We start from the raw sequence: 10,196 nt of genomic DNA, 5'->3' as shown, positions 1-10,196 counted from the left end.
TTACCAGACATCATGAGAGGTGAGTCTTCTCACTATACTTTACCTAGAGTGGTAACTATGTGTGACCGGAAGGTCTTATATGCTATGCGTAGTATGTGATATATGTTGCTAAATGATATGTATGTGTTATGCTATGTTAAGAGTACCATGATATGGACCGGAAGGTTAACAGTGTACGGGCCGGAAGGTCAAGATGATGAGGACCGGAAGGTCACACGGGTAGGGCCAGAAGGTCTACCAAAGTTGGGACGGAAGTCCCCTGAGACATATGGATCGGAAGATCCCATAGAGTTATGGCCTTGAGTGGTGTATGTGTTGTATGAGGTATTTTAGGGAACTCACTAAGAATTTATGCTTACAGTGTTATGTGTTATGTGTTTCAGGTACTAGCGATGATTGCGGGAAGGCACCGACATGATCCGTACACACTGGCAAAAGATTTATTTTATGATATTGGGATATGTTTTATCATGATGACATTTGTTAAATTTGAGATTTGAGAATATTGAATAAGATTTATGTTATTTGAAAAATGAAAAATTGTTTTGAAAATTTACGTTGTTACACACAGTATAGAAGACTTATTGGAGGATTGTTATATCTTACAATTACATGACCCGCTATATCTTATGTTGTTCATAGATTGAGTCAAGGGATGTCATAACCAAGAAAATATCATTGTTAAGCTGCTCATCACCTGCTTAGATTTCTAAGAAATAATCCAGGACATGGATTATTTTTACCAGCTAAATCCTCTTTACAATTAAAAGCCTTTAGTGATTTAAAATGGGCTGGATGTCTGGATACTAGAAGGTTTATAACAGGGTTTTGTGTTTTCCTTGGAGATTCTTTAATATCATAGAGGTCTAAAAAGCAATGTATTGTTTCCAAAAGCTCAACAGAAGACGAATATCGGGCTTTGGGTTCTATTACTTCAGAATTTATTTGGTTAAGACATCTGTTACGAGATTTTGGCTTTCCATGTTCTACTCCTACTTTATTTTCTATGACAATGACTTTGTGATTCAATTAGCTAATAATCCCATTTTTCATGAAAGGACAAAACACATTGAAGTGAATTGTTATTTTATAAGGGACACAATATTGGACAAAACTGTTAAACTCATGCATATCCATACCTCCAATCAACTAGCAGATATTTTTACAAAGCTTCTACATTTTTCTAAGTTGCAGCCTATCATATCCAAGATGACTTTTAAAAAACATTTTTAAAAGTCCATCTTGAAAGGGGATATTGGAACAATATTTATATTTTGGGTTAAAAGTTCAACTGGTCAAAGTTGTGAATACAGTTAGTAATTACTGTAATACACAATAAGTAGTAAGAATTGTTATAACAAATTGTTTGGTTGTAGCTTCGTTCTTAGTTTCTTCTTTGTATAAAAAAAAGTAAAGATGTAACTGTTGATTAATGAAAAAATTCATTTTCATATTTTTCAAATCTTCTTACGCAATATCTCAACCGAATGTTTTGCCACATTTGGATAGAGAGAGATTCTAAGTTAGAAGTGATTGTTTAGATTTTTATATAATGTAAAATTAACCAAGAAAAAAATATTAATTAGTTTTTTATTAATTTTTTTGATACCTGATTTTATTTGATCAATCATTTCATTCGTGTGTATACTCCTTCACAAACATATATATCGTTTGTAAATAAACTTATCAGACGATGTTAGTGTATGTTCATTCTTAAAAGTTTAAATATGAATATATGGAAAAAGGCTTTATAAAATATAAACATTTTAAAAACAATAATAAATAGTTAATGAAAACTATAATAGCGATAATGATAATAAAAAATTAAAAATAACCAAAAAATAATAGATAGTAGAGAATAAAAAAATAAAAAAGTAAAATATACTCAAATTAAAAATAATTTATGAACTAAAAAACACATAAAAAGAACAAAAAATGACAAGAGAAATAACAGAGGGAGGTTACATATAAAGTGAAATGAGTCCGCTTAATTCAACTGCCGAACTGGTCACACTTGAAGAACAATGCGACAACGACCGAGATGAGGTCGGCTTTCTCGAAACTTAGGAAAACTTCAAACATGCCATTGATTCGGCCGGCAACATAACCTCATTCTTAATACTTTCACCACACTTGCTCTGTCGTCTTCCATTTGTCTCACTCTCTATTGCCTCCCTGTCTGCATCTCCATTTGTCTTAATCATGCCACCGTTTCTTATATCTGATAGCCAATCGCCTTTACTCACTCGTTTCTTCAAAATTTTCGCCAATATTACATTTTTCTTGTTACCCTTTTCTCAATTTTGCAGTTTCCTCTCCGATCATCGGAAGTGCTTTGCTGGAAACCGTTTTATGTTCCTGTGGTATGTTCAGTTCGTGTTTATATGTACCGAGAAGATCAAAGTTAACCGTACGAGTATTCAATTTTTTTGTACAAGTTATAAAGTGCACATCATGTGTTTGAGAAAATGCATAAATGACTAAACTGGTTTTAAAGGTTATAGGGCCTCATTTGTTTTGATTAGTTTTAGTAGTTTTACACCTAAATTTTGATGCTAGCACTTCTGTAAGAGATCATGAGTATTGTAATACAAACTATACAACCTTTCACTTAATATTTTATGGCAACATGGTCACGAAAGTGGATTGTATAACCAATTATCTAGCCCCCCTTTGAACATTTTGTAGTTCCTCAAGCTTTTATATTATATTATCTTTGTCTATCATATACACAAGAAGTCCTGCGTCTATTGAATTGCATATATGAATGAGATGTATATTAGTGGACTTTATCAATTGGTTTAATGAAACGAGTCTTCTTGGTTCAAACAGGATTTCATACCAAAAAGCTTCAACCTTTCTAAATGGCAATGTCACTGGAGGATCTTCTTACAGAGGAGGGTTTCAAAAGCAGTAGCTCAAAGAGAATGACTAGAGCTTCCTCCGGACCCGTAACATCAATTCCAACCCACCCGCTTCGTGGTCCTTCAACCCGTTTGAGAAAGACAGAGAGGGCATATTCAGATACCCGTAGATATGATATGCGTGTTGAATCTCCCTTAACTGATAAACTCAAGAGCAGGAGATCAGTAGATGTTCTGAAAAGGGAAAAACTAGATAGAGGTTCAAGGAATGAAACTAGGGAAAGACATATTAGAAGAGGTTCTCAAGACACACGTGATGTTCCTCGATACAGTATCGATTCATCACAACCATTTTCTCTCGATGAGATAGTTGAGGTCAAAGAAGGCAAGCAGAAAGTCAATGACAGAAGACCAGATAAAGGAAAGTACAAAGATATTTATCTAAATGGAGTGTTTAGCCCTCCAATGAGCAAGAAAGAAGAGAAGTATGATAACATGGACATCTCAGGGAAAGATGTTCAGATTGATAATGGCTATGTTAATCATCAGAAAGATGTGAATCAACCTGGTTCATCATCTACCAGATCAAACAGAAGCACACAAAACAAGGACACTAAGGTTCGAAGACCAGTTGATATTGAATCTGTACACGAAGTAGCTCTTGATGACATTGCAATCAAAGCAATGACATCTATTTTGAGTGGTTACATTAAAAGTTTTCTCAAAGATCAAGATTTCAGGACATCAATGTACCACAACTGCTTTGCTGCTATTAATTTTTCTAAGCTAGAAGAAGAAATAGTTGCTGAAAGCAAAGTTATATCGAATCTTGATCAAGCCATAGAAACAGTTGAAAAAGCTGCAGATAATCGCGCCACTACAAAAGAGCTCAAAAAAGCTTCTTTACAGCTTAGTGTGATCACAGGTCTAAATGCAAATGATCTAAAGGATGGAATTACCTCCGGAATTCCTAATTCCATTCTTTCAGCTTGTGGCCACTTGTACTTAAGTGTGGTATATCAGTTACAAAAGAAAGAACGGATAGCAGCTAAGCATCTTTTGCAGATTTTCTGTGATTCACCATCTGCAGCTCGATCCATATTGGTACCTGAGTTATGGGAAACTGTATTTCACCCTCATTTATCACATCTAGAAGAGTGGTATAACCAAGAAGTTGAATCTTTATCTGATGACCCACAGAATACAAGGAAGCTAAAGCAACTTAAGAAAGTGTATAATGAGATTTTGGATACGGGTACTTACCAATTTGCATTGTACTATAAAGATTGGCTCACAGATGGTGTTGATGCTCCCTCAATTCCTTCCATCCATGCTCCATCTGTTTCTGTTCAGGGGATTCAGCATGAGGATAGCCCACCATTTTCATCACAGTCTATGGTCAGCAAGAAGTTATATGATTCTGTATTTGGGCAGATGAATAAGCCAGTAACTGCTGAAGTGGAAGACTATCAATATTCACAAAGATCAGATGATGATATATGTAGCTTTGATGAGTCTGTAGTGGAAGATAAAAGGACATTGGCATACCCTCTGGAAGAAGATATATACAAAGATTTAGATGTTAAAGGGGATGTGGTACCTTATCAGGTAAGTTTAGTCCTAGATTTTGATTCAGCATGTCATTAGTCGTTTCACTTTAATATTCTCCATTGTAGCAGGATGTAATAATAGCAAAAGAAGAAGCTTTGGAGAGTACTAAAATGTTGGAATCACTTCCAGTTGCAAAAGTCAATGAACTTACTCTCAAGAGGCTAGCAACATATGTTTTCGCACTGCAACAATCCGAGAAATCTGTTGATTTAGATGATGCAAAATATCCTGATTTTTCGGTAATTATATTGAAACAAACATTGGTCCTAAGTGCAAAACTTTATGGTTTATGCCCTTTGTTTTTATTCACCCTAAAAGTATATTTCTCTAATTTTTTTATGAAGCCAATGAAAACAAGGCCATATGGTGATGGAGGAGGGTGCTTTTACTTGAATACCCCTGAGGATTATGTATGCCCTTTAACTGGACTTCTTTTTGAAGATCCTGTGACTATAGAGACTGGTCAAACCTATGAGCGTGAAGCTATTGTACAATGGTTTAATAAAGGCAACACAACATGTCCTGTAACTGGGAAAACTCTTGAATCCCATTTTGTTCCATTCACAAACTTTATCTTGAAGCGAGTGATCGATGGCTGGAAATCAAAGCACTGTAGGGAGATATTAGAATCTGCTTCTCAGCCCACAGGAAGCCATGGGGAACAGAAGTATAAAGCTGAAGCAACTGTTTTCATATTAGAGCAGCTTCTTACTGATTTTGGCACAGAGGAAAATACAGCAAATGCCAAACAGTTACTTGCTCTCGGGGGTTTACAGTTTCTCATTCAAAGATTTGAGTATGGAAATTTGGATGAGAAGACACGTGTAGCTGCATTGCTGTCCCACTGTATTAAAGTAGACCCTAGTTGCAGGAATCATGTGGCTAGACACATTGAGAAGCAGTGTCTGCTTGAGTTGCTTCACTGTAAGGTAGTAAAAGCAAGAGCAAATGCTGTGTTTCTGCTGTTTGATCTCATTTGTCTGAACAGGTATTTCAGTTTCAACTTTCAAACCTCTGTGTTCTTCTTTCTGTTAAATTAATAACATTTGTCCATGTTTGTGAACTCAAGGAGAAAAGATGTCCAGTTTTTCTTAAATGGCTTGCACAAGGAAGGTATAGTGAGCTCGATGCACATTTTGCTACTCTTTCTTCAGAGCTGTTCACCAGAGCAAAAACCCGTGGTTGCTGTGCTCCTTTTACACCTGGACCTAATGGTATGCTTTGTTTGTTGTTTAACCTGTTTGCTTCTGTTGAGAGGATACTAAAATTAGTTATAAACATACGTGCAAACTAACAGGTGGATCAACAAGAGAAGTACAGTATATACAGAGAGGAAGCTGTTGATACCATTTCATCTGCTATGGATGCCAGCCTTTGTAATGAAAAGGTGCGAGAAGCTTGTTGCAAGGCACTCCTTATCTTGGGAGGGCGAATCTCTTTCTCTGGGAAGGTCATGACAGAGGATTGGATCTTAAAGAAAGCTGGTTTCTTTGATAGACCTGATTCAGACGATAAAATCACAATCAAAGACAATGTATTGATGGTAATTTGATCTCTCTTTCTGCAAGTATTACAGTATATGTTTTGGGACGAGTGTGAAATTGGTTATGAATGTAGGATACTGAGGAGGAAGAGGCTGTTGAAGACTGGTTAATGAAATTGTCGGAATCTCTAATTGGTGATGGAAAGAAGTTGTTTTTGGAATCGCTTTCTCAGGGTTTGAGTTGTGGACATAGGGAGATGATGAAGGTGGGGTTGACAACGGTGGTGTGGTTAAGTTCTTCACTTGCTTCATTTTTACTTGATTCTGAAGCAAAATCGTCTACCTTTTCGGTTCTTATCACAAAACTGAAAGAAACCATTGAAAATAGTGAATGGGTAGAGCACAAGGTTCTTGCTGCAGCGTCTCTGCTAAATTTTAGCAAAATCCCAGGTTAGTGTTTTCTTCTCAACTTAAAGTATATCAATATTAACCATGCTATTTGTGACAAGAATGAATCCCTACCAGTTTGTAAAGTGTAATGAATAGACAGACTGACAAATGAGTTGCAGATTGCATGGAGGTATTGATGACAATTGGCGATGAGATTGCAGCTCCTCTCAGAAACCTTTCAGAAGCAAGCTTTACTGCAAAACAATTGTATGCCTTGATCTCTCACTCTCAGTCAGGAAGATAGATCTGGTTTATGCACTTGACCTTTCTAATTTTCTGCTTGAGATCATACCTCTATCTACAGGCTACAGCCATCCATATTTTTTTTTGCTGATTTTAATCTGTAAATGTGTATATAGCTAAGCTGCTACGCTCTCTCCCTTTCTTTTTTTTTTTTGACTGGATTCATCTTGTTTCTACTCTACCATTACTCTTTTATGTGTACATTTTTTAAGTTGCGTGCGACCTTTGTTTTCTTCCTAGTAAAATAATAAATTAAGTAGCCACAGAAGTTTGAGATTTGTTCTAATTATATAGGTTTTAAATCAAATTAACTGACAACCACACGTAATTAATGTGAGCAACAAACACTAGGAAAATATAATTTTACTAGAAGCCAATTTTAATATGATGACTTTATTGATAAATCTTTTCGTTTTGAAAATATAAATTCGTAACTTTTAAGCAAGTACAAGGTACCATTAACATCAACAACATATCATTATCGCTATGTGACAAAATGGCACCATCTAAATACTATCTGTACAATTACGGAATGTAATTGCATCCCACACGAATTCATGGATAATACGGGTTTGGTTGAGAGACCTTTTCAATGATGGACCTAAAGTTCTTTGGTGGTTGTTTCACACTTGTCTTAAAAGAAGGAACTACTCCATGTTCATTAAACTAACAAAATACCAAACACTCAAACACTACATTTAAACCACAACCACAAAAACAAAAACACAACCTAACCTTAATTCCTTAATCATTAATCTTTAATCTTTAATCTTTAATTACTTAATTCACATCTTATTCTTATACCAAAACACTCCTCCTCCCTCTCCCTCCGCTTCCACAAACAAACACTCCTTCGCCTCCCTCCACATGGCAACATAAAACGGCGTCTCATCCAACTGATAATACTCCCCAAGCACCGGTATCACAGCTTTCGTCGCCTCCATCGCATTATAATGAGGCATCGTTGAAAACAAATGGTGCACTACATGTGTATCTGTAATATTATGAAACACCTTATTCAACACACCGTAATCTCTATCCACCGTCGCCAACGCCCCCCTCAGCCAATCCCATTCCGACCCGTCATAATGCGGCAACGACGGGTGTGTGTGTTGAAGGTAAGTAATCAAAACCAGGAAGCCATTCACAATCAGCAACGGAATCCCGTAGACACAAATAACCCAACTCACGCCTTTCAATACAGCAACACGGTAGAGGAACAAAGACATGGTGATGATTCCGACGTCGGAGAGCCAGATCTGGAGGCGTTCGCGGTCGTTGTAGATTGGGCTGTTGGGGGAGTAGTGGCAGGCGAAACGGTCGTAGGGTCTGCCGGAGACGTTGAAAGCTAGGTATAACGGCCAGCCTAGAGTGAGGGTGGCGAACAGGCTCATGATTCGGCCCGGTGGGTTGTTTAGGTATTTTGAGTACCATGGGATTTTGGATCTGGGCTTTGGGACGAACACTTCGTCGCGTTCGAGTGACCCGGTGTTGGAGTGGTGGCGACGGTGGCTGTATTTCCATGAGAAGTAAGGGACGAGGAGGGCGGAGTGGAGGAGAAAGCCCACGGTGTCGTCAACCCATTGGTAATCGCTAAATGCGTGGTGACCGCATTCGTGGGCTAAGACCCAAACGCCGGTGAGAACACAGCCTTGAACAACCCAGTAAGCTAACCATGCGAGGGAGGAGAGAGGCGTTGGGAGGCGGTGGAAGTAGGTGGTGGCGATGTGGTAGAGGAGGAAGCTGATAATAAGGTCGTAAATGACGTAGGAGAAGGAACGGGTGAGGGAGCGGTTGAAACAGTGGGGAGGGATGGCTTTTTTGATATCGCTGATTGTGAAAGGAGGTTTTGCACAAGGGACTCGCTTCAAAGGATTCTTCTTTTCTTCGGGTTTTGTTTCAGAAACAGACATACATCCTCCTGCTCCCATTTTACCTCTTCACCGGATCCTTCAACCTGCAAGATGTTTAATATGAAGCATCAATTATTGAAATTACTTATCGAAACTTGAAAGCAATATACAGGTGTTTATATCTTTGAGCAATTGCCATTTGTCGATGATATCAATGATTATGTAAGCTTAAGAACCTCGACAACAAAATATGAAATAAACGAATTGAAAGCTTAGGACTGTAATTCACAGATCTATTCGTCGATTGAAATAAACAATTCATCGTTTTACTGGAAAATATCCTATTGAAACTACATCCAAGCAGATGTAACAGTAGGTATTTAATAACATCACTGCCGAAAAACTATTTCAACAGTTATCATCCGTCTGTGACTATATTAAGAAAAGCAGAGAAAATCTAAAAAGTTCTCCCAAAGCATTAATCGCAAAAATTATGAGCAAGGTAAGAACACAATCATACATTAGATTCCATCCTCAGTGCTTAATAGAATTAAGAACTCGAATCCAAGCAACAGCCAAAATTTTGGATTTTCATTCAATAAGTGAAAAAAAAAAAATTACATGCAACATAGATAAATGCTCAAATTCAAAGGAAAAATCGAATAAAATGAACCGAATTGAAAGCGCAGAAGAATGTAATCCACAGATCTATACATCATTCTATAATGCAGCTATATCGAAAATCAAAATGAAACCGCGATAATCATTATTTTTTTCGAGGACAATAATCGAAACATAATCCATACGCACATGCATTGATTGGATCAAAAGGAGAAAGATATAGATTATAGACCTGAATCGATCGGGTTAAACAGCCCTAGGCTTTTCACTTGAAACAAGCGTTTACTCTCTCAATCTCCTTGCGTGCGATGGACTGTTTCTTCAATCCCCTTCAGAATGCATAGGTGATAGGTGGTTTAAATAAAAGAAACGTTTCAGAAGACACCCTTGAGGTTTTATCAGCTTGACGAAAGAGCCTTGATAAATGAACATTGGTCCAACAAACACGTATATTGTTTATAAACGGCAAATTTCACATTTGCTTGGCTTTCGGAAAAACTAGGAATGATTTTTTTTTTTCAATAATGTGATTTCAGATTTAGCAGCTTTCTAATCAATTCAAATTGATGGTAATGATGACTTTTCTCAGGCGAATAGATGACAGAAAAAACCGATCATATGACTTTGCACTTAATAGCATCATCGTTGGTTATGATTATAACAAACATGAAACTCAAATTTTGTTATTGTGATAATTTGCTTAGTGTGAATGTTTTAAATAATGTTTGATTTGATAATGATACGAGAAGTTATGTTTCATTGGAGATTGAATCATAGATGCACTTGTTTATGACTATCATATTGATGATCATATTCCGATATCAATGCAAAGATTTGTTAAGATTTATGTCTGTCTCGGAAAATATGTCAAATCGTTGTACTTGTAATGAAGTTTTCACTAAGTTTTATGCTTTTAAGAGTATAAAAAGATCAAATTTTGTAATTTTTTTTTGAAAGAAGCAGAAAATCTCATCTTAAATAGCTAATAACAACCAATAACTTCGAGCCTAGCTGGAAAGAGGTACTGAGTTTAATACCCACGTGGGGATAGAGGTCGGAATTCAATCCCTG

At 36.8% G+C, this 10,196-nt stretch overlaps 2 protein-coding genes and 1 long non-coding RNA gene across 11 annotated transcripts; 1 reads left to right on the top strand and 2 right to left on the bottom strand.

Annotated features, from left to right (window-relative positions):
• Positions 1 to 1,854: 1,854 nt before the first annotated feature.
• LOC145032471 (uncharacterized) lies at positions 1,855 to 6,594 on the bottom strand. 7 transcript variants are annotated; one of them, XR_013677144.1, is made up of 4 exons: positions 6,481 to 6,594; positions 5,823 to 6,386; positions 2,843 to 5,722; positions 1,855 to 2,358 (listed from the first exon to the last, which is right to left on the bottom strand). It is a non-coding gene; the product is annotated as an uncharacterized LOC145032471 (long non-coding RNA). The 7 variants fall into 7 exon arrangements; XR_013677145.1 differs by having other exon boundaries at positions 1,855 to 3,741; positions 3,824 to 5,722; XR_013677143.1 differs by having other exon boundaries at positions 1,855 to 4,050; positions 4,128 to 5,722.
• On the top strand, positions 2,865 to 6,652 carry LOC145032470 (putative E3 ubiquitin-protein ligase LIN). Of its 3 annotated transcripts, XM_078981290.1 has the most exons (7): positions 2,865 to 4,472; positions 4,541 to 4,714; positions 4,820 to 5,463; positions 5,545 to 5,689; positions 5,773 to 6,018; positions 6,093 to 6,408; positions 6,528 to 6,652. In XM_078981290.1, exons 1-7 carry the CDS (start codon positions 2,865 to 2,867, stop codon positions 6,650 to 6,652), a joined length of 3,258 nt encoding a protein of 1,085 aa, XP_078837416.1. The 3 variants fall into 3 exon arrangements, with proteins under 3 accessions (XP_078837416.1, XP_078837415.1, XP_078837414.1); XM_078981289.1 differs by having other exon boundaries at positions 4,544 to 5,463; XM_078981288.1 differs by having other exon boundaries at positions 4,541 to 5,463.
• A 730-nt stretch (positions 6,653 to 7,382) lies between these two features.
• Positions 7,383 to 9,474, bottom strand: LOC145032469 (acyl-lipid (9+3)-(E)-desaturase-like). The gene is made up of 2 exons (XM_078981287.1): positions 9,358 to 9,474; positions 7,383 to 8,608 (listed from the first exon to the last, which is right to left on the bottom strand). The coding sequence occupies exon 2, from the start codon at positions 8,580 to 8,582 to the stop codon at positions 7,437 to 7,439; it is 1,146 nt and encodes a 381-aa protein (XP_078837413.1). The 5' UTR covers positions 8,583 to 8,608; positions 9,358 to 9,474; the 3' UTR covers positions 7,383 to 7,436.
• Between the last annotated feature and the right edge of the window lie 722 nt (positions 9,475 to 10,196).

Source organism: Lactuca saligna, chromosome 2 (assembly GCF_052625555.1).
Source record: "Lactuca saligna cultivar CGN05327 chromosome 2, ASM5262555v1, whole genome shotgun sequence".
In the NCBI taxonomy this organism is placed as follows: Eukaryota; Viridiplantae; Streptophyta; class Magnoliopsida; order Asterales; family Asteraceae; genus Lactuca; species Lactuca saligna.
This window is presented reverse-complemented; position numbering and strand designations above follow the sequence as displayed.